We start from the raw sequence: 27422 nt of genomic DNA, 5'->3' as shown, positions 1-27422 counted from the left end.
ACTTGTAATAGTTATAATTACTGACGATACCAAGTGGATTAATGTGAACAGCTGTAAATTTGGGAGTTTATTTATGAGGGCAATAAGCATTTTTTTATTTAACAGGGGCTGAAAACAGAGTTGTCTCCATTACGTCAACTCGATTCATATTTCTAATTAAGAAAGTATGGTTTACAAGAGTCAAAACTCGCTGATGATGATGATAATAACAATACAACTAATCTTTGTCAAATGAAGATGATAAATTACAATATTAGCTTAAGTTTAAATAGCGCTCATAATAGGGTAATAAACAGACGCTTTATCATTTTTTTAAATGATTTCCAACCAGAATCTCTCCCTCCCCCGAAAAAAAAATCAAAATTTGTATTTTTATTAATGCATGGTGAAGTGTACTACATATATCTTATTATAGATGAAAACAAATATCGATACATAAGTTAAAAATCGATGCTCCTTTTCATATATTTATTGATAGAGTTAGTTGTTATTCCACGTGGGTTAGTATGTGTTCTTTCCCGTTTTAATAGAACAATAGAATTTAGATCAATATGACATCCTCTCTCACCATATCGATCGAGGTGATGTCTTGTCGAAAAATGAAAGAAAGATCGAGGCGTACAGCCATAAAGATTACCTTTGTTCGAAGTAGCCATAGTAATAGTATTGGTCTGGATCGTTTCTATAAACTCTTACAGGGGCGGGGAAATTGAGAGAAAAGGAGAAAGAGGGAGAGGGGTGGGGTCACTCTTCTCTGTGGAGTCATAGTAGGGTCCATGGTGGCGGTGCCGTAGCCGATCGAGTGGTCTATAAGGCGTCATAGATGAGACACATGAACGACAGGGGCGACCCCGGACACGGCACTTACGCCCCTATGCCTGTGAGCAAGGCATTTATCAACATAGTGCTCTTTCATCCTGCATTCAAATAAATGGAAATCCTATGCGCATAAATATGTGTGGACTTGTTAAACAAAAATGAATGATAAAATGAATATAAAAGCACTCGTTAAAGACGACTGGATGAAAGGGTGAGTTGGTTGCTATACAGTAGTCAGTCTGAGTATTTTCTAGTCAATTTTGACAATAACACAATAATTTATAAATAGATAATAGTAACAAGGCTGTCTCCGTAAATACTTTTTCTTTGCTCCCACTTGCAAAAACTACTTGCTCCTTCAGATTTTAATCTCCTTACCGACCCCCCCCCCCCCCTCCTTTCCATCTAAAAATCTGGGAGTCGCCCCTGAGTAACGTGCTGTATCTTTAAATGCAGATGACTTTATTAGCCAATAATGTCGTGACAACGATTGTAGCCATCCAGTCACGTATATGATGTCTTACATTGACAAGTGAATTGTCACGAATGCTTGATTTTTATCGATTTTCTTTGCCCTGCCGGTCGGAAATCCCACGCTTTTCTCTTTATTTGCTCTATTTCATTTACGTAAGTGGCTCTTCAAGGATCGAGTCGCTTCATGTATGTAGAAACAAATTAAACAACTAACGTTACTTCAAGCTGGTGTGAAGTCCCTTCTAATGGACGGACGGCAAAGTCAAAGGTTGGATGGATATTTATAGTTCATCAGCTAACTCTCTGTTTAGAGTTTACATTATCCTATTCTCGTATTTGCAAGCAACATGAGTTCGATTGTAACTCTGTGAAGGCATATTTGAAAGCGGACTTCTACCTGTATTATATTAACTAGACTGGAGTCAATTAACAGCTTACTATCATGGCTATAGATGGGAATCAAATATAAGCTTATTAGCCATCATTTTGAGATCCTAGATCTTTACTTAAGCTGATGGACCAGTGATTAAAACGTCGTAAGATTGTGATGACAGCTAACGTTTGCTGACAACCCGAGACGTATTTTCTTGACTTTGCAGGGTTCGTATAGAACTCAGGTCGATATGGTCCATGACATATTTGAGGAATAAAGAATGCGCGGTTTGGAAGAATAGTTAGTCACTAGTAACACAACCTTGCCATAATCATAAAACATTGGCAGCATCATTGTTGTCTGATCATGATAATTGAATGGTGGTAAACATTTGATTGATTGGCATTGAGAAGGAACCCGTTCGGAGAAATTGTGTCGCTTGTGAACTCCTATCAGTAGATTATATCCGTATTAGGAAGCTCTTCAAGTTTGATGACTTCTAGATTAATATGTAATATACATGACTGTATATTTCACAATTACTTCATTTATGCTACTCAGATTTTTGCAGGTGACATCTGGAGATCTCTCTCTCTCTCTCTTGATTCGCAATCATATACTTGTGGTCATCCTAAACAGTTTGTAAACAATGAGAATTTGACTATGTACCTTTTGCAATAATATATCAAGGATTTATAAAATTGATGATAAGACTTTATAGGCTTACTCGTCAAGGAATTGTCATGATCTTCAGGGAAATGTTACATTAGTAGGCATACATACACTTCTTTACGAATTCTTAATCATTTTACAGTGATTGTGTGTCAACTTACATTTTGGATATAATTTGAATGTGTCACCAAAGGACAATGGTATTCATAACGGTAAAATACGGAGGTAAGTGGATCTTAATTGAAATACTTTGGAATTACGTAATAGCTTTAATTGATTTGATACACTGTCTAGCCAAACACGATTACACACCACCATTATTTTATCAGAGTCTATAGTTGAATATTTACTTTAACATGTCGTCGGTAGATCTTGCAATGTTCTTATGACATTTAGAAAATATTATCATAGCCTAATTAACTCTTTAACCGTTAACATTCAATACAGGAGCGAGTCATTAAAATAACTGATTTCTACACTTAAAGTAATTAAAATAAGTGATTTCTACACTTAGGAAAATTAGACTTTTAAATTGCAATACAAAAGGAGCTAGAGTGTCGTCGATCTTTCATAAAAATGATATAACCTATCTAAGAATAACTATGAATAACAAAACAAAGTGGTATAAGTAATGCAAGATTTATTATGAGAAAAAAAAAGAGGATTGAAAATGAGAAGCTAATCTAATCAAACATTATTATAATTAACAAGCGTATAGAGCATTACTACGAAACAAAGTTGAACATACGAAGGGAAAAAAGATGTATAGGCATATGATTCTGCAATAACAAATCCAAAATAATAACAGCTAAACATTGAAATAAAAACTAAGCCTTCTTTTAAACGGAATAACCGGAATCAAGATATTTTTTTTAAATGGAAATTTTAGTGTTATTTTCTTCTTTTATTCATTCGTTTGTTGAACAAAGTGAGAGCGGGTAAATCGATTTAAAACTGTCGTTAAAACGTTTTTCATTATCTTGATAACAATTCAAATTATCGATGTAATACACCGGTTAACATGGCTATAGCTATAAACCCTCTTGAGTCGTTGCCTAATCTACAAGGTTTATAAGAAATAATAGTGCTATTGGTTAAAATTATAAGAGGTGTAAGAAATCTATTTTTCACATTGATTTTTACACGTGATAGATAATATATTTCACTATTGAATTAAAACCATCCCTTATCTTTCCTTCAAAGCATTAACTGTCACTTAAAAGAATTTCCTCAGTCATTGTCATCAGTGGTTCATTATAACCCGTTGCCATATACCCATTATCTAGTGTGCAAATATTGATATACGTTATTACTTTAATTGGAATATAAAAGTGATAGCCTTATGACCCGGCATAGAGATCATATGATTAGATTTACGTGCAAGAATTTACTTCTGTTCAAATAAACTATACTGTATGTAGATTTCGTTCATATTTGACAACCTTTAATGACATCAGATGCAGTCATATACGTACATTCTATTTCGCATGAAGTTTGATAACTCCCCATCTTACAACACCCCGATTCATCTATTTGAAAAATGCAATTAAAAATTCGATTATTATTGAGAAATATGCGCGGTAGAGAGTTCTAAGAATACAAAAAGTGAAGTTAATGATGACGCGATCCTCATTATTTGCAACATTTCTTTAAAATGCTATTAGTTTACAACTATCAATATGTTTGTTCATAAAATTCATTTTCTCCATTTTATATTATTTGATATTACCTCCAAAGATGTGTCTGTTTATGAACTCAAAATACATGTTGTGTCATATACATTGCGAAGATGGAGGCAAGCTGCAACTTGACAGATTTAGGGGGAAAATATTAAATTTTGCATACAGCATATATTATGGAGAGGTGTACTAAACTTAAATCATCCAATCATTGAACTTAATCATGTTAATTGACTATGAATTCATAAAAAAAGCTTGCCAAACCAATTAAAAAAGGATATGCCCAACTTTTTGGCAGTGTCTTGCAAATACAATCCACATTTATAAATAAAAGCAGAATCATTGAACCAATACACTAAAGAAAAACTAGGTGTTCTATTTCTTTTATTTGTCTATTTTAAGATGCCATTTTGTACCCACTGTTTTACAGTGAAACGATCCATTATTTGCATTGGAAGATTGGCAGTGCCTTGTGAAAGAATGTTAGTTTGTACGAGTTAGGATAGCACTCACTCGAAGTACTTGAATAATACGTAAGGGGACAGGAGAGGACCAAGCAGTGAACTTGTTAATACGACTGCCGTAAGAACTTGAACAAACCAGCTATACTGTTACTCAGAAAAAGTTGACAAAGTATCGAATAGGTGTTTGTGCGATTTACTTGCTAATTATGAATTAGAATATTAAAAATAAAACGCTATTGAATTATGAAAGGTATTAAAACTTAGTTATACAACTGTTAATATTTAGAAAATTATTTAGTTATCATTAACATTTTATTTGGTACTTTAAAAAATAAAAAAGGACAGTATCATAATTGTCTGCAACAACGGTTTGTGTACAGTGCATTAACGATATATCATATCCATCATGATATAAAAGCACCTGCCCCTAATCATCTAAATTGTACATATTAAATCTGGCTAAATTCCCTTCTTTATCTCTTCATTATCTATATTTTTAATTATGAAAACAGAGTCAAAATTCGAATTGTGCTGTTGCTGACAATAAAAATTATATTGGGTGATATTTAATTAATGGTTCCTCGATCGTTTCTGCAAAGAACAAGTAATATGGTTGTTGGTAATTTTCTAAAAATCGCAAACTTTGTCCAGTACTTCTCAGCACTCTAATATTTTACTCATAATGCCCCTGTCTGATCGAAGAGAACCATTGAGGCGACTCCGGTAAGGGAGGGGGGCACATTAGGCCTATATTCCTCTCAATTTTAGAAATTTGTACAGTAGCCTTCGGGAGATGAAAAAAAAACATTTACAAAATCAACGCGCATGAAGAGAAGGAAGTTCATGATCAGGATGTTTCTATTAATTTTTTTTTCAGATAACCAGCAGAGATTATTTAATCCATATTGCACCAGTATGAATTTGCTAGAGAGTATACGTAAACAATGTCACTCATCGGACGACGGAGGTGAGTGCAAACAATTAGTGACCTGATTACAATTTGGGTGTGGCCAGGGGCGGTCGTATGCTATGAAATAGGATAGGGGAGGGGCAATTTAGTTGACCTGTGAATCTGATAGTTCACGATCAATTCATTTACGATTCATACTCTTCGATATTCGTTCTCCCTTTTCTTTCATATCTTACTTCTTCATTTTATTCTTTTTTATCTATCTATCTATCTTTCCATCCATACATCCATCCATTGTTTTTTTATTTTTATTTTTTATTTATTCATTTATTTATGTATCAATTAGTTAATTAAATAATTGTTGATTTTTTTTTTTTTGGGGGGGGGGTATCGTAACGGGAATCACTGAAACGGTAACACTAATTATGCGATACTGTTACATCTTAAGTTGATGATATTACTCTAATTTTATAATAATTCATCATGTTTATCATACTGCCATAATATTATGATGTCATGTTTTCTTGATGTTCGTTTTCACAGAAAAGAATTGGAGTGATGCATCCCTCACATGCCTTATGTCTGGTTTATGCTTCCCCATAATATTCCCCTCTTCAAGCTGTGAATTACCAAGAGAGATATATACATTCTTTATAAGTTGTGCAGGGGATATTTGAAATCACATTCAAGTATTTTAATGAATATCTTTTCCTTTCATCATATAGACGCCTCCAGACGGGCGTTCATAATTAACGTATACTTCACTTCACATTATCAATCAAGCAATGTGGTTTGGGTAGACATGGCCGAACCTAAAGATTTTTAATTAATATTGCCTCCTATAAAACACCACTCAGCAGGTGTTAGCTGAATAATTCTCGATGTGTCTTTCTCTGGAGTCCACGTCATGTTTTAAATTGATAATAATAATAATAAAGGCCCATCGCGCTCTCAATGAAAGGAGACTTGGAATCGTGGCTTGAAATAGTGTACAGTATACTAACTGTATGTATTATGTACTTTTCATGAAGAGAAACTGAACATTAATCAATTTCTTTTCTATATTGATAAAATCCACCATTGACTATTAATCTAGGTTCACCACTCCCATAAAAATACAAAGAATAAATTTTAAAAATGACATAACTGAATGCACTGTTTCATGAAGCAAATGTCGGTTTTCAGAATTTCATCCGAGTCAGTTTTTCCTCCTGAATCATGAAGGTACAATGAAGTGTCTCATTTTTTTTCAAAATCGAAATCTTAAAATGAAAAGAGTAAGAACTTCAGTAACATTGGGCGAAGAATGGTGTACGGGGGAAATACCTAAATAGTTGTGGGCGAGCAAAATTTATGATCTTTTAAAAATAAAAATCTAATTTTGTTTCAATACAAATTCTAAGCAAATCACCACTGGCTTTTGCTTCTGAACGTTTGAAGATTTCATTCCGAATAAATTCTGAGTACATCAAGAAGACAAGATATAAAGGTCAAATCACAATAACTTTTCTTTTGGTGTTTAGTCCCTTGCATTTCTTTTCTTTAGTAATATGTATTATTTTTTAATTCACGCAAATCAAGCTCCATTTATTCTGCAATTCAATGCAATGTCTTTAGTATGCCGGGAATGAAATTTAGATACTAGTAATACAAAATTAACAATTACGAAATTGTCTATTATTTTTCAAACAGCTACTCTAGATCTCTCTGATGGATCCGGTAATGTGAAGAACCTTCACTCGGCAGACAATCTCCAATCCTATGCAAATAGTTTCTTGGAAGGTCGTGAGACATACTGGTTGATCAAAGTAGAAAGTAAGTCTTCCCTAAATAATTAGAGTAAGAAGAACAATATTAAGTAAGGAGAAAATATTAAGAGGAAGATTCAGAGCAATTTGAAAAAATTTAACCAGGTGTTGAAAAAAAATAAGGGGATGGTTCCAGTAGTTTAAGTCACACCTTAATCGTCCAGTCAACCGATACTGCTGCAAGAACTCCATAATTTTGAATAAAACTTCTATTATCAAAGTTTTTCAAACATATTTGAAATGAGAATTTTAATCGAAATGAAACATGTAATATATATATATATATATATATATATATGTTTACATACACCCAGGAAATTCAAACAAAAGATTACACTTGCCAAACATCATGAAAATTTACTGTATCTTATGAAATATTTTATGAAATATCATGACGAATTTGATATCAAACAAATGAATGTTATGCCCCTTCATCACATTGCTTTGTCATCAAGAGCTGAAAAATATTAAGGTGTCATTTTCCCCAAAAAATCTTCATATTTTAGACAAATTAAAAATAAAAGCTTGACAAAAACTTTTCACATTAGTGCTAGTTACTTCTCAACACAAACATTTCAGATTACACTTTTTTGTTCAGTGGTGACATATCATGATAGAAATGTAATACAAATCATAGATTTGAATTTATATATTTCTATGAAACGATGTTTGAAAATATAATGACAAACAATAGAATATCATTTTATTCCGTCAAAGAAAATTTCACCTGAAATATACTTTAATCCCATCCCAATCATGTAAAAGAGCTTAATTTAACACCAAATTCATCATGGTAGTATTCATATTTCTGAACTTTATAGTAAATTCTACAATGTTTGACAAGCGAACAAATTTCACTGAATTCCATGGGTGTATGTAAACTTTTGGTCTTTTGACTTTTTGGCCTATATATATATACAAGTCCATCCCACAATTAAAAAAAAACATTTTCGAATCACTTAAAAAGGGCAATTATTCTGAAGATTCCACATACTAAGAATCTTGCTTTATGATTGGTCAAAAGTTAATCCCTTTAATCCCGTAATATAGTGTTGTTTTGCCATAATCTTCACTCAAAGTGATGGAAATTTTGCATGTGATTACATATATTTGCTTAACAAACTTAACTTATTCAAATCATTATATTTTTTTTTCACAGAAGGGGCAACGGAAAGGGAGCCCACGATATACTCACTCCTGATCAGTAACCCTGAAGAAACCTGTCCAGAGCTGCAAAGTAAGTTATTTTTATTGATTTTCTCTTTGCAGAATAGTATTATTCTCAAAATAGAATTAACTTGAAGCCCAAGGCTAGCGGTAGGGGACTCCTCATTCAAAAGGTACATCCCTATTTGGAACTTATACCAAAATATGATTCAGTGTATTGGAACAAACTATTAAAAGGGAAACCATAAAGACTTCAGAAAAAAAATAAAACAGCAATCACGTGGGCAAACCCTCAAGTAGCTCAGACGTAGACCCTTCTAGGTGATTTAAATCAGAATTTAGAATACGTGTATATGTTTGCTTATTTTACTAGACTGTTATATATCACCTTTGATAGTCTATTCAATGAAGAAGTGCAAAGATTTAATTGATATCAAATATAATATATTACAGGCCATTCAAATACAAAGGCCATTGTATATGCATGTATTTACCAATTCATTGCCCTTGGAATAAATTCGAAAATACAAATACATCTTTGTGGTACAATAATTGACTTATCACTTCCTATTCAATTTTCACCATCTTACTTAATTCTAGATAATATTCAGATACTTGAATTAGAAAATACTTAATTCGAAGACTGTTTCCCATTTTCTCTTCTCCGACAGGTCGTTTGAAAGACTTATCTCGCCCACCCTCTATGCCCAAGGGGCGGGAATCGTGGACCAATGTCCGCAAGAAACTCAACAAAACCAAATCGACCCTCAGCTTGGGCAAGTCGCCCAGGAATGCATCTGGCAAGGGAAAGAGATGATGATGATGAACAACAAGATCATTATACCAATTGAAAGAACTTTATCTATATGGAGTAAAATGTTGACTGCCAGCATGCGAGTAGTCCTGTTCATAATAACCATTGCTTTAACGTCTGAACAATGTCTAGGAAGCAAGGAAGATGACGTGCGCTCGCGTTTCCGCATATAGTATTTATTAGTATATTGTAACTTTGTCTTTTTCCGTTTGTCTAATGTATGCTTAATTAGCCAAATCTCATATGGTCTACTCCCACTTCATCTCAGGACAATTTGGTCTACATGCCACTAATATTGTACTTTTAGGCACATACTTAAAATAACAGTGAGTTATTATAGCACTCACTCAATATTCTAATTAGAACATGTAATAGGTTTAAACGAAATGAAGACATTATGGGAAAGGTAGTTTGTTGTGAGAAATTTGATTTATGTTACCATAGGCAAAATCTCAATTATCAATAGGCTAAAATTTGTCAAAAATTTGTCCAAATGGTAAATATTCATAAAGTATAATTATACAGTGTTTGTAGAGCAAAATGAGTTTAAGCCCCAAAGTAATCTTCAACAATCTGGGAATTAGACCATGGGACCAATGGCTCTGATATGAGCCTGTAGGACTGTAGAACTTTAGTTTTTTTTTAAGTTACTGAATTACCCAACACATTGTGTACATAATGAATATGAAAATAAATGAGATGTGTAGAACAATTTGTTAACTGTCTTCTTTTTGTTAACTTTCATTGCCTCTTGTGACCACTTTGACTAGTAATGTGGGCATAGGGTATTTTTTTCAGAGCCAAGAATACCTATCATATGTAAGAATATTATGTAAACCAGCAAATGAATCAACCAAGAGCTGATCATGTCGATTATTTCTTCGGAGGGGGGGGGGGGGGTGGTAGAGAGATCTGTTTCTGTTGCACAATTTGGGTAAACTTTTATTAGAATATGCAATGAAAAAGTAGGTTTTGAATAGCCACATGCTGTTTCTCAATCCAACTGTCATTTCCTTCACCTTTTTAATTTTTTTAATAACTTTTTCAAATCTTTACGTAACAACCTTGTACTTAAACTCTCCATTCATTCCAATGTAATGTTGAATAACTTACAATCAATGGTAACAATGCCACCAATGGTAGATACCATGGAAACATAACTAAACAGCCAATCAGAAACAAGGTTTATAAGATATTACTGCATGTAAATGGCAAAGTTATCCAAATAATAAAGTATTGAAACGGGCCCCAGGAGTCTGTTGTATAATATATATATATTTTTTTAGATGCAATTACATCTGAAGCATGCTTGCATGCAAACCGAGGAAAAACGGTACAACCAAGAGAGAAAGTCTGCCCTATCTCCTTGCATAAAATATACAGGTAGTAACTTCCTAGAAGCCTGGAACAACATTACCAAATAAAAGAAAGGACATTACTTGTTCTCAGGAAAAATTTACATAACCCCCTCCTCCCCCCCAAAAAAAAACACACAATATTTTACCCATAATAGTACACCATGCAATGCACATTCCTGTCTGACATAATTAAACATTTTGAACAGTGTTGTGAGGTCAGCAAAAAATCATAATTTTCAATTTGGTTCCGGAACACAGAGGCTGCTGATTGATCATATGCTCGATTTTCAGGATTGATTGTACGTAGTGAACTATGCATGCAATCAATCATAAAGATATTATTCTACATTGATTTCTAAGATTTGTGTAACAGGCTCCAAGTAATTGGTGGGCCAAACTACAATCTCATAGCTTATTCACGTTCAATTTATCTTAACAAGATTTCAAGTATAAGAAATGTAATATTTCATCAGCCTCAATTCCACTGAAATTGAATTATTGAGTTAATAACAACAACATACTTCATGAACACGAATGATTATGTGCTTATATTGCATCTGTGAGAATTTATTTTCAAAGATGATGATTTACATTTTTACAATAAAAAAAAACATTCAGACAAACACACACAAATATGCCCAGGGTGTTCCCACAATGATTTAAGAGTGACTTATAATCACACTTAAAATCCCAGGTGGGTGTGGTAAAAAAACAAATCACCACATTCATCAGATCACACTCATTGGACGATCTCTACTGTGAATTAATCAATGAGATCACATGTTACATATCATGTATGCTTTGGCACTTAAGCATGACTTAAAGCATGGAAGAATTAAGATAATATTTCTATTTCCATGTTATTAGTCAGAGTACAATCTTTGTGAAAGACCCCCTCTGCTGGACAAACACTATAATCACGATGCAATAATTTGTCGCTGTTTATACCTTGTATCTCAAAATTTTAAATGTTGAGGGCAGTAACATAATAGCACCTTTTCTGAAGAGTTCCCTTTTTAGGCAAAGCAAGGTTGATACAAAACAGACGCAGCGTTCAGCAACACTTTGCTGTATAGTAATACTGCAAAGTTTTGCTGCCCTCTACATTCGTTATAACTCTAAAATCCCATTTTTTACCTTTCCTCGATTTTTATCAAATTTGAGAAACAGGTTTTAACACCCCAGTGAAATCATTTTTTTCCTCCAATAAAGGACAACACAGAAAAATATAAATAACACTGCCCTTTATAATAATGATGATATGATCAACTTGGTAAATATCATTTTCATAATCATAATTTAAACATCTCATTGCATGGAAGTGGTAATATGAAAATATTTTCAATTGCTTACATGTATATAGCATTCACTTTCCAGAAGTCTCTTAGAGCAGTTTAACTTACATAATAAAGAGGCAAATATTTCTATAAATATCATCATGAATATTGAACTTGTAACATTCAAACATTGTATACATTTTATTTTTGGAATTCCAAGAATTTCCTGGAATATTCAAATTTCCCCCAAACTACCATGAGATAATCGCTAGAGGGTATTCATTTGTCTCGCAATCTACTATGGTCAACAAGGAAATTCGTGATCACTCTCGCAAAAAGTGTTCACTAGCTTTCTAGGAAATTTGTGATCACTCTCGCAAAAAGTGTTCACGGACTAGCTTACAAGTTCACAAGCTTTCGAGTGCCGCTGCAACTCTTTATCAAGTGACGAAAATTATCTGATACGGTAGTCAATCACGGTCCTGGGGATTGGTATAAATTGACTACCGTATCAGATAATTTTCGTCACTTGATAAAGAGTTGCAGCGGCACTCGAAAGCTCGTGAACTTGTAAGCTAGTGAACACTTTTTGCGAGAGTGATCACAAATTTCCTAGAAAGCTAGTGAACACTTTTTGCGAGAGTGATCACGAATTTTCTTGTTGACCATAGTAGATTGCGAGACAAATGAATACCCTCTAGCGATTATTTCATTCCGCAATAATGAACCTATTTAGTACCATGAGATAATCTAGATATCCCAGAATTCAGGACATTTCCTTCAAAATGGAAACACTTGCGCTTGATTGAACTTATTGTCCCACTGATCAAGTGCACAATTCAACTATTAATTGTTAACCTTTCCTTCACGAGTCCCAGGACAGTACCCTGTAGATCTATTCAGATAATCATGGTTGCATCCTGGTATATATTAAATTAATATACATAACATGGTTCTTTAATAAACACACAAACAATTTCTAAGAAAATAGTTCTGTAGAAATGTTACTTACAAAAGCAGGCACGTGAATTATCACACTTATTCCCTTTAGCACATTACACTGTGTGGAATCGATTGCATTTAAAACATTTATCTTAAAAAATATGATTATATACACTCTACAACATACATTTTCTTTGCACATTACACATATATAATTCTATGTGAAGTATTCACATACAATACTGCTAAGCACGTACAAATTTTATAACATTATAATACTCTTACACAATATTATATATATCTATATGACAAAGATTGCATCTAAATTGAATTGATGTTATCAATTACTGAGTGTAATTACACAATATACATTTCAACACTTTATTACTTTATAGTAGAAATCAATGATAAAATTTGTAATCACAAAGATACATGATTATGATAAAAGTACTGACAATCGTGAACATTTTAAAAGGCAAATAGTTCATGTAGAACGTTAATAATAACTATATACTGTATATTCTTGAGGTAATTCAGATACAGGACAACACATACAGCTATAAATGACTAAATAACGATTTTGATCATTTCATGCAGAAAAATAACAATTATATATATTCCTCATATGTGGCAAAATTCTAAATTCAAAAGTACCTGTCAAAATAACAAGAATGACATATATAATATGTCAGATTACTATAGTACTGCATAGATGTACAAGTCATAATCTATTGAAATATAATGTCTAAAACAGGCTAAGAAGTGTTTTCTACACAGGCAACACACAATGCAGTTTAAAGAATAATACTGCAAAATGTTCAACTGGGTCTACATTACATAAGAGTGTTCTAATACCATGTGAGTAAGAAAAATGTTAACGCTTTCAGAAATCACTAATTTTAAGAATCATGAACACACAATTGATATGTTATGACCAGAATGTAATGTGTATGTACTTTTTTATATTGGTCGAACAAATGTGGAGCGTTGTGGCCCAGTGGATTAGTCTTCGGACTTTGAAACAGAGAGTCGTGGGTTCGAATCCCAGCCATGGCGTAATTTCCTTCGGCAAGAAACTGATCCACAATGTGCTGCACTCTACCCAGGTGAGGTAAATGGGTACCGGTAGGAAGTAATTCCTTAAAAAGCTGTGTGCGCTATGAACGCCTAGCTTAGCCGGGTAATATAGGAGCGCCTTGAGCACCTAACAAGGTGGATATGTGCGCAATATAAATACCCTATATTATTATTATTAAATAATAATAATAAAAAGAGTTCTTTCCCTCAAATAATTTTATACCATATTTATGTAGTATATGTCAATGCTTGGATAATCAGTAGGTATTCTATGCTGTGATGTAAACTTTTATTTGCCCCAAGTTAAGGCATAACTACAATTAATGAATTTAGATGTCAATAAAGTCATAATCCTACATGAGTTGCCGTAAAATACATTGCTAAAAAAATCAATAATTAACATGATATTGCCTAATAAACACTTTTCATATCAACTCTCATGTTTAAAAGGGAGTTTGCAATGATACTGCAACTCAAGAAGGATAATGACATCATTAGCACCGGGGGGGGGGGGGTGTTTCACAGAGACTAAAGTATGACTTAGACTCACACTTAAATGCTGATGTGGACATGACACAAAACAAGCAATGTTATTGATGAATACATAGTAGTAGTCTCTTAGCATGATTTGACCTATATGCAGTCATGTAATGTAAGTCACACTTCATTCTTTGTGAAACATCCCCCCCCCCCCTGGATTCATTCACAATTGCAACCATGCTCTATTCAGATGCCAATGATGTCATTAACGTGTCCAGATACCACTGTAATATGTCTATTGCACATTTCTATGGCACTAACAATAATCATATTGCTAGCTCTGCAGGTACAGTCAGTAATGTTGCAGCAATGCATGATGCCACAACAACGAACATTGAAACAAACTACTAGAGAGTTGAATTCTGAATCTAAAAACATCTTGACAAAACACTCCTTTATATAAACTAGATTGCTGAGACAGAGCACCTCTCTGCAAAATTCTCACCATCCTATCACTATTTGCAATACAATAAATACCCTGCTTTTTACAATAAGAGCATTATTTTCCGCATCTTTATGCATTTATAAATAGAATATAAAAACATGTGATATATGCATAACACAAATTCATGAAATATTGATATATAAAATGGAAAAGTTCAATACATTGCCATGTAATCAGTTTGAGGGGCCATCTGTCAATGTGCTTCATTATACCATTCCCTTTAAAATCGATAAGAATATGAAAGGGACCTGTCTATAAAGATAACATTTTCTTGATTCCTGGAGTAATTGAGATTCCAAGATTACTGCTAATAACAAAATAACTTCCATGATTCTAAGAATCTTATACTAAATAGTTATACTTTCATATCCCAGGGGCATGTAACACCAAGCTTTTTTGGTCGTAGAAAATTTTTCTACAATTGACTACAATGTACAATCAATTTATCAATAATCTTTGTGTTACGGGACCCTGATGTATCATTAAAAAAGTAACATGAATTTCATAATTGTTTGTGAGAAAATTATCAAATCCATGATTTAAGTATTTCAATCTCTTGAGAGTATGACTTGTCATCATTCCAAAGATACCCGGTGGGTGTTTCATAAAGCTGCGTGTAAGTTATGAATGACTACGCACGAACGGTGACCCCTCCTTGTGCTAAATGATACATCCCTACGTAATTGACTTAGCACCTAAGAACATGTTCCAGTCATCCAGAACTTTACAAGCACCTTTATGAAACACCAACCAGTATTTAGGACCATGATATACTCAACACCATTGTTCCAAACATGTTTAAGTGTAAATTAACAGGTGGTTGACTTCCACTGCACATTGAAGAGCTTAATTGTGGATCTGTACCTATTTGCATTAATGCATTCACTGTAATCAACATTGCTTAAAAAAGACTTATTTTACTGCACTGGGACTCAAATTTGCTCAAAATGTTCAAAGTAGGAAGAATGATATATAATATTCCTGTTCGCTTTACTTTCCATTGTCCATTGTGTCCAATGTGTACAGTAAGCAGCTGTGCATTATTAATACTAATCAATAACTATAATTTTCAAGGCATAATAGATGTGTTGAGATCACCAAGGTATTACACTCTCCTCTATCAACAAAGCTACAACCAAGAATACAATGTAAAGGATAAAGAGGTATATACCATAAAACCGAGAGGCTTTGAATCCAGAAGCCACCATAATGAACATTGATGAGAGGAGACTAACTGCTAAACCTAAGGCAAGAACCAGTTGAACATGGGTGGTGTTTAGCTGCAAAGAAAAAAGAAAAATCGAATTGCGGTTGAGTCAATTATCATGCATATGTGAATTTAAAATAAAGCAACAGTTCTCAGAATAAGAGGTGCACAATTAACATGCATTGCACCCAGGGGAGTGTTTCATCAACATTTTCATCCGACAAGTTGTCAGATCTGACATCTTTCTCTGATGTTGATTGGCTGAGAGGTACTGTTACTATGGTAACTGTCGGATAAAATGCGACTTGTCGGATAAAACGTCCGACAAATCCTTTCATGAAACGCCCCCCTGGTTGCGCCCCATCACTGTGACCTCGCCCCTTTCCGTCAAATTCTAAGAGATTGGTCAACAACAGTGAAATTAATACTGTGCAGTAATCACTGTAAATTCTCTTTGAAAGTGACTACAAACCTAATCAATCCTTATTCATCCTTGCTTTTGGAATTTGTCATTAGTTTCATATTTCCTTATATTTTTTAATTCTATCTCATCGCACGTGCTATCTTACAAGTCTTAGAAAGAAGTTGTTAACCCATAAGAAAACCGGGCCTCTCCTAGTTATAACTGGTGACACATGTATCATGACAAATTGAAATTGTCAATGTTTTCATGAAATTTCCCCAAGAGGATTTTACAGAAAGAAACAAATTTCTAAATCAACTTCAGATAAAAGTAAATTGAATTTTGATACCACGATATTGTACAATAACAGAATATAGAAAAATACTAAACATTAAAAAATATAATTTGACCATATAAAAGTAGAAGTGGCAATGACTTACTACAAATGTTCCCCCGTCTCTGATAGTAACAATTGTACATGATATACCAATACCTAGTAACATGTCTAGGCAGTACTATTGTTAAGGAGTTACCGGTAATTCTAAAAAAGATCATATAGCACAATGAGTTATAACACTGGATGTGAATTCATTGAAATATAAGCAACAATCACCAATAGGGAATAAGAACAGATTAAGTGCATCAAACATTTTAACAAAAGTTTGACAAATTTTCTTTAAATTCCACAAAAATAATCAACCTTTACATGTGACCCACATTTTCCCCCATATTTCACCTTGATTCATGAACCATTAAATCCATGAAATTCTAAGAGAAATAAAACTTTCAATAGTAAGCACAAAGCTGAGACAAATCATTCAGGAATGTCCCACATGTAGGGGGTCAAATGTACATACTTTATGGAAACACCATTTAAAAACAAAGTTTAGGAGTAAACCATACTTAAATAAAAGACAATGGTTCCACTGTTTGTCCACTATTTACACCCTTATTCCGGAATCTTGCCAGTCTGCATTATTTTCTTACTGGTATTAAAAGTGTTTCCTTTTTCCAGTCATAAGAAGTTTAGTATACCATTTTTTGAAAATATGATTCTGTACTTAATGAGCCAGTTAAAAATAAACAAAGCCAAATTTTGTATTTATTCAAGGTGGCAGGTCACATAGTTACATACTGTTAAATACAAATTTATAAAGGATACTGAACATAGGTCCTCCAAAACAAGCTGACATGCCCATGGTTGGAAAGCCTTGCCTGGCCATTGAAACATCAGCTACAAGATCTGGAAGACAAGAAAATCAAGAGATTAACAACATTTATCAACTCAATACAATACTAGTACATGGAATGAGGGGAGACTATATCATGGAGTAAGTCTCTGCACATCCAGCATGTACACATACATGTCTATGGGAGTGGACTGCTGCCACTAACACTGACAAAATATATGCTACTGAATGGACTTGATGTTAAATTTCATGATAACATTGATTTCTTTGAACAATCAATTTTAGTTGTTGTATGTGACTTTTGTATTATTCATCTACATAGTTGCTGATGGATTCTTGAGATGACAACTGTCTTGTTCCATTCACAATAAAGCTGTGGCACAAGAGTAAAACTGTCCAAGAAAATTCAAATACATGATAGAGACAATCTGTTTGGCCCATGCATAACATGAGTATTTTGTGACGAATTATAATGAAACAGCCATCGGGTATAAACTAAATTGATTGTAAACTGAAGGTGTCTCCCTTCTATGATTCCCTACCAATCAAATGAACTTCTTCACATAGAATATAACATCTCTGGAGAGGACCTTAAGCCATAGGTCCTCTGGTTCCTTCAAAACAAGCATTCATGCTTTCTTAGAAGTCGGGTAAAACATTCACCACCATAATTATATACATGTACAGTATATATGATAATGTAGAAGAGTGCAAACAGATGTTTAATTGGAAGAACCAAAAATATGATACTGACAGCATAGGAGTTACAGGAGTACATGTATAAAACAAATAATGTTAAGGTAATGACACTGAAAGAATTATATTTTGTACTTGGCAAGGAGTTTCCAGACAACTCTTACATACCTCCAATACTGTTTCCCCAAGCCAAAACTGTAAGACCAAGTATAGCATCAGTGATGTAGAATTCCAAACCAAACATCTGTTAAAAAAGATAGAAACATAAAATCACACATTATTTATTTCAACCAAACCTATCAAATATCCAAGTACCACAAAGCTGAACGATTGATCGTTCATTTGATTTGTACCCTTGATTGCACATAATGGTCAATTAATCAAGTGTAAAATAAGCCCCAAGATCAAGGGTTACCGTAAACCTTGTTTAATGGGTCCCTGGCATCACTTTTTAGAGCAACAATATATTTCCGGAGGTCAGTAACAATCTTCTTTGAAAAAAATATTAAGATATCCAATATCAACAATTATGTGTATGCTTATGGAGATTGTACCATATTTTTTTGTTTTTAAATTGGAGTTTCACAAAAAAAATATTGGATGAAATTAATATTTTGCCCCTCCCACAAGGTCAATTGATTATCATGCAATTGTGTGCTATCATGCAAAAATAGGCATATTTCAAGGCTGCGCTTGATAATCACGCATCTTTTGTGATGTTACAAAAGCATAACTTATTGTGACGTCACAATTAATTTGAATATTTTGTGATACATGATTTTCTCTTGAGGCTTAAAGGTTTAATTCCTCCTTGAACATGTTGATTGGCCATTTTTTCAACATATTGTGATTGAACGAAGAGCTTCTAATTGTCTACTCTGCTAAGATTGATATATCCCATAATTCATGTAGTGAAATACAAATTAAATTGCAAGTGTGTGACACCATTTCACCCCTGTTTTTGCAGATAACTCTTTTTTCTTTTTAAATAAGAAAATTTTGAAATGTCATGTATGCTTTTATTTTGTGTCCAATTTTGATGATTTTTTTTTCAGCAGTACACTTGTTTGATCTTTCTCTATTTATTCACATCAAGTTCTTGTTGGGGTTGACTTGACATTTAAGGCACAGATCTCTGGTGTATACTTTGTACAAATTTTGAGATTCTAAAATGAAGAAAATATATTAAGAATACAAGGTAAATACTGTATACCAACCTGGAGAATGTTGACAATTTCATTTGCTGTAGAATAAATCCATAACACAGCTACAACAAAACCAATATAGGAAAATACCTGTACAGCAAAAAAAAAAGAAAAGAAAACAAAGGGGATGATGTTAGAATACATATCTTTTACTTATCATTACTTATTATCATTAAGAAATATGCAAGGGACACAAGAATAGTCATCGTAAGCTTTACTTTCACTGACCATATTTGGCTGAAATGTGCATGGGTACTTTCTTTTTAAGACTTGATAAACATGATGCAACAATAGGAAACAACGTGAACAATAAATGTATACATGGCCATTCATTGAACTAAAAATAATTCTAATATGCCATCGTCTTACATGTGTATGAAGAATTTCAAACTTTAGCTTTCATAAGGCATATGAATAGTGTGTTAACCCAGTAACAGGTGTTGTCTTTCATCCAGAGTCGATTGATATAAGACATGTAGAAATCATGTAATCAATATGTACTTTCTCTCATTACCTCATACGGTGAAGTCACTATCTTGCTTTCCCTGTTAGTGTGCCTACAAGACTCTCACATTCAATCGTAAGGGAAGTATCACACTCTTCCGAGTGCTAGGCAAGAAATGTGGGTTTTAAGAGATTACGGCCAGTAGGTATCATGGGATCACTGGCCTGTATTCTGAAGTCGGGTTTAACTTAAAATCAGGTTTAAAGTTGTGGTTTAAGCATGGATAGCCAATTGTTACATAAATCACTAGTGGTAGAGATATCACATTTCAACTCATTTGGCTCTCAAATCATTCATAATTGTCAAGGAAGTATAAATAGATGATTGTCTTCACCATCGATGAATCAGGAAAGAGCACAGTAAACATAAGAAATATACAACGTAATAAAAATTTTGAAACGTTTGGCTTCCCATAATTTTAGCACAGAGTTAGACCATGGTTTAAGTTAAACCTGACTTCAGAATATGGCCCAATGTGTATAATCCATCCATCATTCTGTATCCCACATGGTCTAACTTTTCCTGGCCTGACAATACCCAGACTAGGCACAGGGCAGTCTATGATAGGATAGCCCCAAAGATGCAGTTATATAACAAGTATTCCAGTACTTTTCAAGAAATCAAATCTTAGTAAATTATAATCTATTCCCTTTGAAAACTAAAAACAGACTGCCTTTAAAATATCATCAACTACATGTATCTTTTCAAAAATAAAATCACAATGTGACCCAATCCCTCAACACTGTTTAACCATTCTTCTTTGAACGGATGAGTTTCAAAGAATTGCAAATGTTTGTGTAACTTACCGAGTGATAGACGGGTTGTTTATTAGGTTTAGATGTCAAGAATACAAGAACTGCTAACAAGAATGATAGGGATAAAACAAGATGCCATACTTCAAAACCACCAGTTATGGTTTTAGTTAAACCTGCATTATAGAGGGAGAGAAATAGGAGAGAGAGAGAGAGACAGACAGAAAGACAACGAAACAGAGACAAAATGAAAAAACTATTCTGCAAAGATAGACAGTTTACAGAAAAATCAGAATGGTCTTCTAAACAATGCACTTCAAAGGAGTTTACTAATCAAAGAGAGAATTATGGAAAAACTGAATTTTTGCTTTTGTGCTAAAATCACTACATTTTGATTATCATTATTGAAAGAATAAATACTGGTATACAAATAATAATAATAACCTTAGTGTAACTGTAAATGCTTACTACCTTGCTCTGTTACTGATTTCAAGTTTAGTAGATACAATTAGATCAGGCGCGGATCCAGGGGGGGGGGCACAGGGGGCACGTGGCCCCCCCCCCTTTTGAGAAGCAAAGTTAAAATTTGTAATGTAAAATGCCATTAAAACAGAGGTGTGGACCCTCTATTGAAATTGAAGACCTTTTTTTTTTTGGTACGAAATATCCTCAATTTGTGGTTGAATTTTTTTTTCGTGTCAAAATTTTCCTCAGAAAAATTTGCGCCCCCCCTTTTGGAAAATCCTGGATCTGCCCCTGAATTAGATATATTGATCTAAGGAAAAAGATTTCCAAAAAAAAAAATGTTTTTTTTCCTGTTACCAAAGAGAATGTTCAGTTGTGAATCAAGCATTTACATGTAACTGTTTATTCTTCTGCAGGATTATTACTGAGAACTTTGCTCTGTTACTGATTTTGAGTATTAGTTGTATTGATCTAAGAAAAAAGATTAAAAAAAAAAATCATGTTTCCGTATAGAATGTTCAGTTGTGAATCAAGCAGTTTCTATATTAACTAATTATTCTTCCAGTTTATCTCCAATTGACTAATGCCAATTCATCCAATTACCAACTCATCTACTTTCATTTGGTCTACCGTCACTTCATCCACTATTCATAGGGTGTAATTGCCATTTCGTCTAATAAGCAGTTGGTCCGGTAGCCAATTAGTCCATAGTGTTGATTTGGCGAAATGAATGAAAAAAATGGATATTAGGCCAATTGATTGTGAGACAAAATTGTCATAAACGCGCTGGTGATTAGAAAAGGTGATTATTGGACCAAATGGTTATTGGACTAAATGTTGATGGACGGAATGGCATTAGACTAGATGAAGGTAGACCATGTGATGAGTGGTCAAGTTGGCAATAGATGAATTGACAATTTACCATTCTTCCCTTTTCACAAGCTATTTAATAGCTCTCTCATTTAATCATGCAAAATTCATAAACTATTTTATATTTTTAATAGACCTTCAAAGGTTTCGTGAGGATTTCTCAGTTTTATCTTAGGTTTCATATGTGCTAACTATTAACACAAACTGAATTATATAAATAGATTTCATGTACTACCAGGAAAAGGATTCCTTAGTTTTGATATTGATATTATTAGTAAAATTATCAACAAAGAGTCGAAAGCGTTATAAATCACTGGGAGAATTCATGTCACAGTGAAGAGGAAGCATTGTTGATTGGGCAAAATAGGATCATATGAGATGTTTTTCAAGCATTGTGATTGGTTCAGATGCATCACATGTATTCAATTTTGTTTTTCATGTACTGCACTACCATGCAAACACAGCGTGCAATGACAAGTTGACACCGGATGCTTGGTTTTCATTTCATTAATTTCATTCAACCATTTTTAAAAACAAGATAAATATACCATAACATTCAAAGAACAATACATTTACATCAAAACAATACAGAGTAAAAATGTTTAGGGAGGCCAAAGAAGCAAGGCTTGTAATTAGTGATCCCTATACATAACAAAGTTACAGCTCGAGTTGATTATTAAAAACAATATTATAAATATGTAAAATTATGTAGTAATGTAGTCATCAACTCGAGAGCACAGGTCTGAACTATATAGTGCTTGAAAGCACTATTTCAACATCAAAACCAAGATCTCTATATTAAATAAATTTCACTTCCATAGTTTGAAACCGGAGAAAAGTATGTGAAACCCCTGAATGTCTATCAAATCTAAAGAATGGTTTATCAAAGTTTCATAACAGTTTTCGAAACCTGGTGGATAACTTGAAATCTGATAAATATTTAATTACTACAGGAATGGCTTGATAAACAACTGAACATTCTGTAAGAAGGCTGGTAAAAACACTGATTTTCAAAAAATTCTTTTCCATTTCAGATTAAAAATGTTTGCATCTACCCAGCACAATATATGCAATGAAATAGAAAAGCAAGATTGCCAGAAAAAACCCATATAAGTCATTAAAATTAGCTTAGAAAATTAGAATCTAGAAAAGTAGCTTTTCAATAAAGAGTTACTATAGAGTATCGAAGTGATAATGTCACAAAAAACTTTTTTAGCATTTCAGCGTTTTTGATACCATATTTTGGTAGAGCCTGATGAAAAAAAAACCCCACTACCAAAATTTGGTGGGAATCGGTCCATGGGGGCCTTAGATATGACCTCATGAATACATAATTAACCCTACTGAAGTCAGTGTATTATTGGCCTGGTTCTAAATGTAAGGAACCAGGCCAATAATACATTGACTTCAATGGGGCTAATAATGTATTCATGAGGTCATATATTGGGGCCCCATGGACCGATTCCCACTAAATTCGGGTTGTGGGGTTTTTTAATTATAATAATAATAATATTCCGCATTTATATAGCGCTTAACACATCGGAACGACGTCTCATCATGCCCTACCAAAATATGGTATAAGAAACACTAAAAATACAAAAATTGAAAATTGATGACGTCACACTTCGGTACTCTATTCCTCTACCTAATGTAAACTTATGAAGTTAACCTAAACATATGATTCTAGCATTTTTCGGAACTGCTGAAAGGTATAAATGAATTGTACATGGTGAACTTTCTTGTTGCAGACTCATAACTAAGGGATCTTTATCTGGTTCAGGTGGTCCTGAATGCACAAGTTGAATTATCATGATTATACAGGATAATTTCGAGGTCTGAACAGGTTCTTGTAATTTACAGGATATTTGTGATCGAGCTGTTTTGAAAGCATTATAGCAACATTATCGAATAAGATAAACTGATGACATATTGACAATAAAGTGCCAGATGGTATAATCTGTTTTTTGTTGGTAGATTTCTTTTAATGGTATCTGCATGGATGTCTCAAAAACTTGAATGCTGGTAAATTTCATAAAGTAATATTTTTGTACATCTGACCCCCATTTTTACAATTTTTTAAATTCACTTCATAAACTACTAATATAAAGCCATAACAATTCAAGAGCATTACACCTTTTTTTTTCATGGAAAGCGCAAAGGAGAGGTGAATTATTTTCAGGAAGATCCCTCATACAGGGCATTGGAAGTATAATACTTTATAATTTACTACCTATAAAAAAGAGAAAAGCGTTATGATTATCAATATGTGTAAAAGGCATATATACCTACCTTTGGTTACAAACGCACATAATACAGGAGCTAGGAGCAGATTAAGAGTGTTTAATAATCTATTCCAGTTATGTTTTGGTTCATTGTAGTCTACCACTGGAACAGTTGCCTTCAAACATAATAGCATTGGGCACTGAAAGATGCAAAATAAATTAGCAAAGCAAAGTTCTATAATGGTATGAATGCAATAACACATACATGTACATCATAATGAAATCTCTGCTTTACATGCTGCTTCGTACTCGCAATAATTTTCACATGCATATAATTGCCAAGGGAGGTACATATTCTAAAACAAAATAATATCTTGAAATTACAAATTTTTTCAGTGTAATGAATAAAAGTCAAGATATGAGATAAAAAGTGTTTTGATACATGCATTGACTTCATTCATAATAAGCTACTGTAGTTCATTAATTATGTTCAGATGTCATGCACAGCATACCCTCCAAACATTTATTCATTCTTCACAACTTCAAACTATTTGCCAAAGATTTGATTCAAATGATTAAGATCCAAAATATCAATTACAAGTTAGTTAATAATATAGTTACTGCATTTTCAAGATATAAATTCAAGACACAAATTTAAATATTAATAACAAGAGGTTTGAATGTAATAATATTACAATGATAAGATTCAAGTTCCTATAGTATAATAATCAAATCACAAAGTACTTCTTCCATTAGTCTATTTTTTTAAACACCATGCAGTACCCCCATGCAAATAAACAATGTAGTACTACATATGAAGCTATAATAACAAGAAGAAAAATAAAACTAATCATACAACATGAATATTCATGAACTCATTTAGCTTACTGTAAAAATCCTAACATTATAATTTTTTTTAACATAACGCTTTACATCATCTAATGACATGCAAATGATATTCTGGTTTAGAATGCAGAAAAAAAATCATCAGTTGGAGGTCTATGTAGTCCTCTAGCATGTCCATGCTCAATCTCCTTCTTATTTTCTCTTATAAAAGGCAAGGGTATAAGGCATTATTTTTATTACCGAAAGATTACAATCTGTTATGAAATGTTAACCATACCTTAAGCAGTGCCCATAGCTTTGAGTACCATGCAAGTTCTGACCATTCCTTTATATCTACAGGACACAGACCAATGAAAAACTCCTTTACTTGACCAGGAGGTGGTGCTTCACCGCTCAGGAGGGAGCAAGACTCTGTAACAATAAAGTGATTAATAAAAACAAAATGAATATTTTAAAACATTGTACAAAGTACAAAAGGAATATTGCATAAAAAGAAGGAAGCCAAATTTAGAAAAAGTGTATTTCTTATCACAACTTTTATCAAATGTAGAAAATCAGAGACACTGTATGGCATCGGTGAAAGTTCACAAATGTGAATTATGCCGAGATAAATTTCTCTCATTCCAAAGTATTACGACTGTCATATCATCTTTTACTGATTGATTATTGGAAATATATTATATGTATTTTTCATACCAGGGGCCAATTACCACAAAAACCTAGAAACTGATTATACAGTTTATTGAATCTTTGGGAATAATATATGGTATTTTTAATAATAATAACTGGGGGGAAGGGGTGTTCGTAAGTAAGAGCAACTTTAAGAAAGTCTGGTGAACCTTTCTCACATGCTAAATCATCGCCAATGAACATTTTGGTGTACACAATATACCACAAGACAGGATCAGAAAGGATCACCAGTCGTTCTTAAAGTCACTCTTAACTCTCAAACAGCTTTATGAAACACCCACCAGGGCCCAAACACAAAGCTTACTAACTGTACAGACGATTTGTATGTTGATCAATGTCAGGCAATATAAGTCGAATTTGGACAGGTTCAGTGCCTCGCGTAGCTTCACTCTACCAACTTTGCCAACCATAAACACAAAACAGACTGTCGTAGGTCATAACAGCGATTTTAGCTGACTGCATAAATGGAAATAGGCTTGTACTTACCACCATCATCATTACTATTCTCATTGTTGGTTAGATGAGGTTGTGGTGTAATGCTCCGAACTACATCAGCATCCACTCCTAACATACTAGCCACTGCTAATCTCTCTGTTGCAGTAAGCCCCCCTGTGACTGTAAACAAATACAAATGATCACATTCAGTATGACATCACTGACTTTGAAAGAATTTTCTTAATTTTCTGCTCACAGACACCTCATCTGGTGGAGTTGTCATTTTGGTTAAAGGTGTCTTTTGGGGAACTCTACTCTGGGAATATTTTATGTGAAAATCATCCCAGGGTGGGGGGGGGGAGTTGTCATTGGTGGTGGAGGGGGGGGGGGGTATCCCGTGGTATTAAAAGTCCCCCAGGAGAAAGAAAACCAAATGTTTTATTCAAACAGAAATCATATCTTAAAAAGTGTTTGGAGCCAATGTTAAATTTTTATAAATTTTATGAATAAACACATTCATAAAAAATAAATGTAGAAATAATAAAAAAATTAATAAGTAAATAAATAAATAACCAAATTGAAAAAAGAAAGAGAGAGAGAATAAAAGAGAAATGAACATACACAGAAAGAATAGAAGGGAAGGAAAGAAATAAATGAAAAATACAGTGATTAATATTCAGGAAAGTAAAAAAAATTGTATGAAAATTATAATCAACTCCTAACAATGTAACAAATACACAAAGGAAATGCTTCACAGTAGGATATATGAACAAGAATCTAAACTGGAGAAACCTATATTTTCATTTACATCTACATAAAGGAAAATGACCTGATATGATCACTTATATAAAACTACAAACACTATATGCAGGAAATAATGTGATACATGTAAAACACAAGTAGAAATGTTATTTAACATTATGATTGAATAAATTGAATTTGAAACATTAGGGTATGACTCAACTTCTAAGTAAATACAGAAAAAACAAACAGATGATAGATTTTATGAAAGGTTGAAAGACTAATAATGGTGTAATCATGATTGAAAGCATGACACAATCCTCATTTTGAGTTTGGTGCTGTGCCGATTTAAAAACTCAACAATTAACATAAAAAA

The 27422-nt window shown here is 33.3% G+C and overlaps 2 protein-coding genes across 6 annotated transcripts in view; one reads left to right on the top strand and one right to left on the bottom strand.

The window, feature by feature from the left end:
• The first annotated feature begins 730 nt into the window (after positions 1-730).
• On the top strand, positions 731-9892 carry LOC135157124 (uncharacterized protein CXorf65 homolog). 2 transcript variants are annotated; one of them, XM_064111688.1, is made up of 5 exons: positions 731-2563; positions 5359-5448; positions 7084-7206; positions 8359-8436; positions 9038-9892. In XM_064111688.1, exons 1-5 carry the CDS (start codon positions 2518-2520, stop codon positions 9181-9183), a joined length of 483 nt encoding a protein of 160 aa, XP_063967758.1. In that variant the 5' UTR covers positions 731-2517; the 3' UTR covers positions 9184-9892. The 2 variants fall into 2 exon arrangements, with proteins under 2 accessions (XP_063967758.1, XP_063967764.1); XM_064111694.1 differs by having other exon boundaries at positions 1441-4667; positions 4862-5448.
• A 4123-nt stretch (positions 9893-14015) lies between these two features.
• The window catches only part of LOC135157117 (mitochondrial sodium/calcium exchanger protein-like), a 28975-nt gene continuing 15568 nt past the window's right edge, over positions 14016-27422 (bottom strand). For 2 of the 4 annotated variants that reach the window (XM_064111666.1, XM_064111678.1), the window contains 9 exons: positions 26360-26485; positions 25458-25591; positions 24402-24534; positions 20832-20953; positions 19533-19610; positions 18484-18559; positions 17592-17672; positions 16870-16934; positions 14016-16099 (listed from right to left, as the gene is read on the bottom strand). In XM_064111666.1, the coding sequence (XP_063967736.1) occupies positions 15914-16099; positions 16870-16934; positions 17592-17672; positions 18484-18559; positions 19533-19610; positions 20832-20953; positions 24402-24534; positions 25458-25591; positions 26360-26485 (1001 nt within the window). In that variant the 3' untranslated portion in view covers positions 14016-15913. Of the gene's footprint in view, positions 16100-16869; positions 16935-17591; positions 17673-18483; positions 18560-19532; positions 19611-20831; positions 20954-24401; positions 24535-25457; positions 25592-26356; positions 26486-27422 lie in introns of all 4 variants that reach the window. The other 2 variants (XM_064111657.1, XM_064111672.1) reach the window with 2 other exon arrangements.

The sequence above is a fragment of the Lytechinus pictus genome, chromosome 2 (assembly GCF_037042905.1).
Source record: "Lytechinus pictus isolate F3 Inbred chromosome 2, Lp3.0, whole genome shotgun sequence".
Lineage (NCBI taxonomy): Eukaryota > Metazoa > Echinodermata > Echinoidea > Temnopleuroida > Toxopneustidae > Lytechinus > Lytechinus pictus.
Note: the sequence above shows the minus strand (reverse complement) of the source record. Positions and strands in the feature narration are given on the sequence as shown.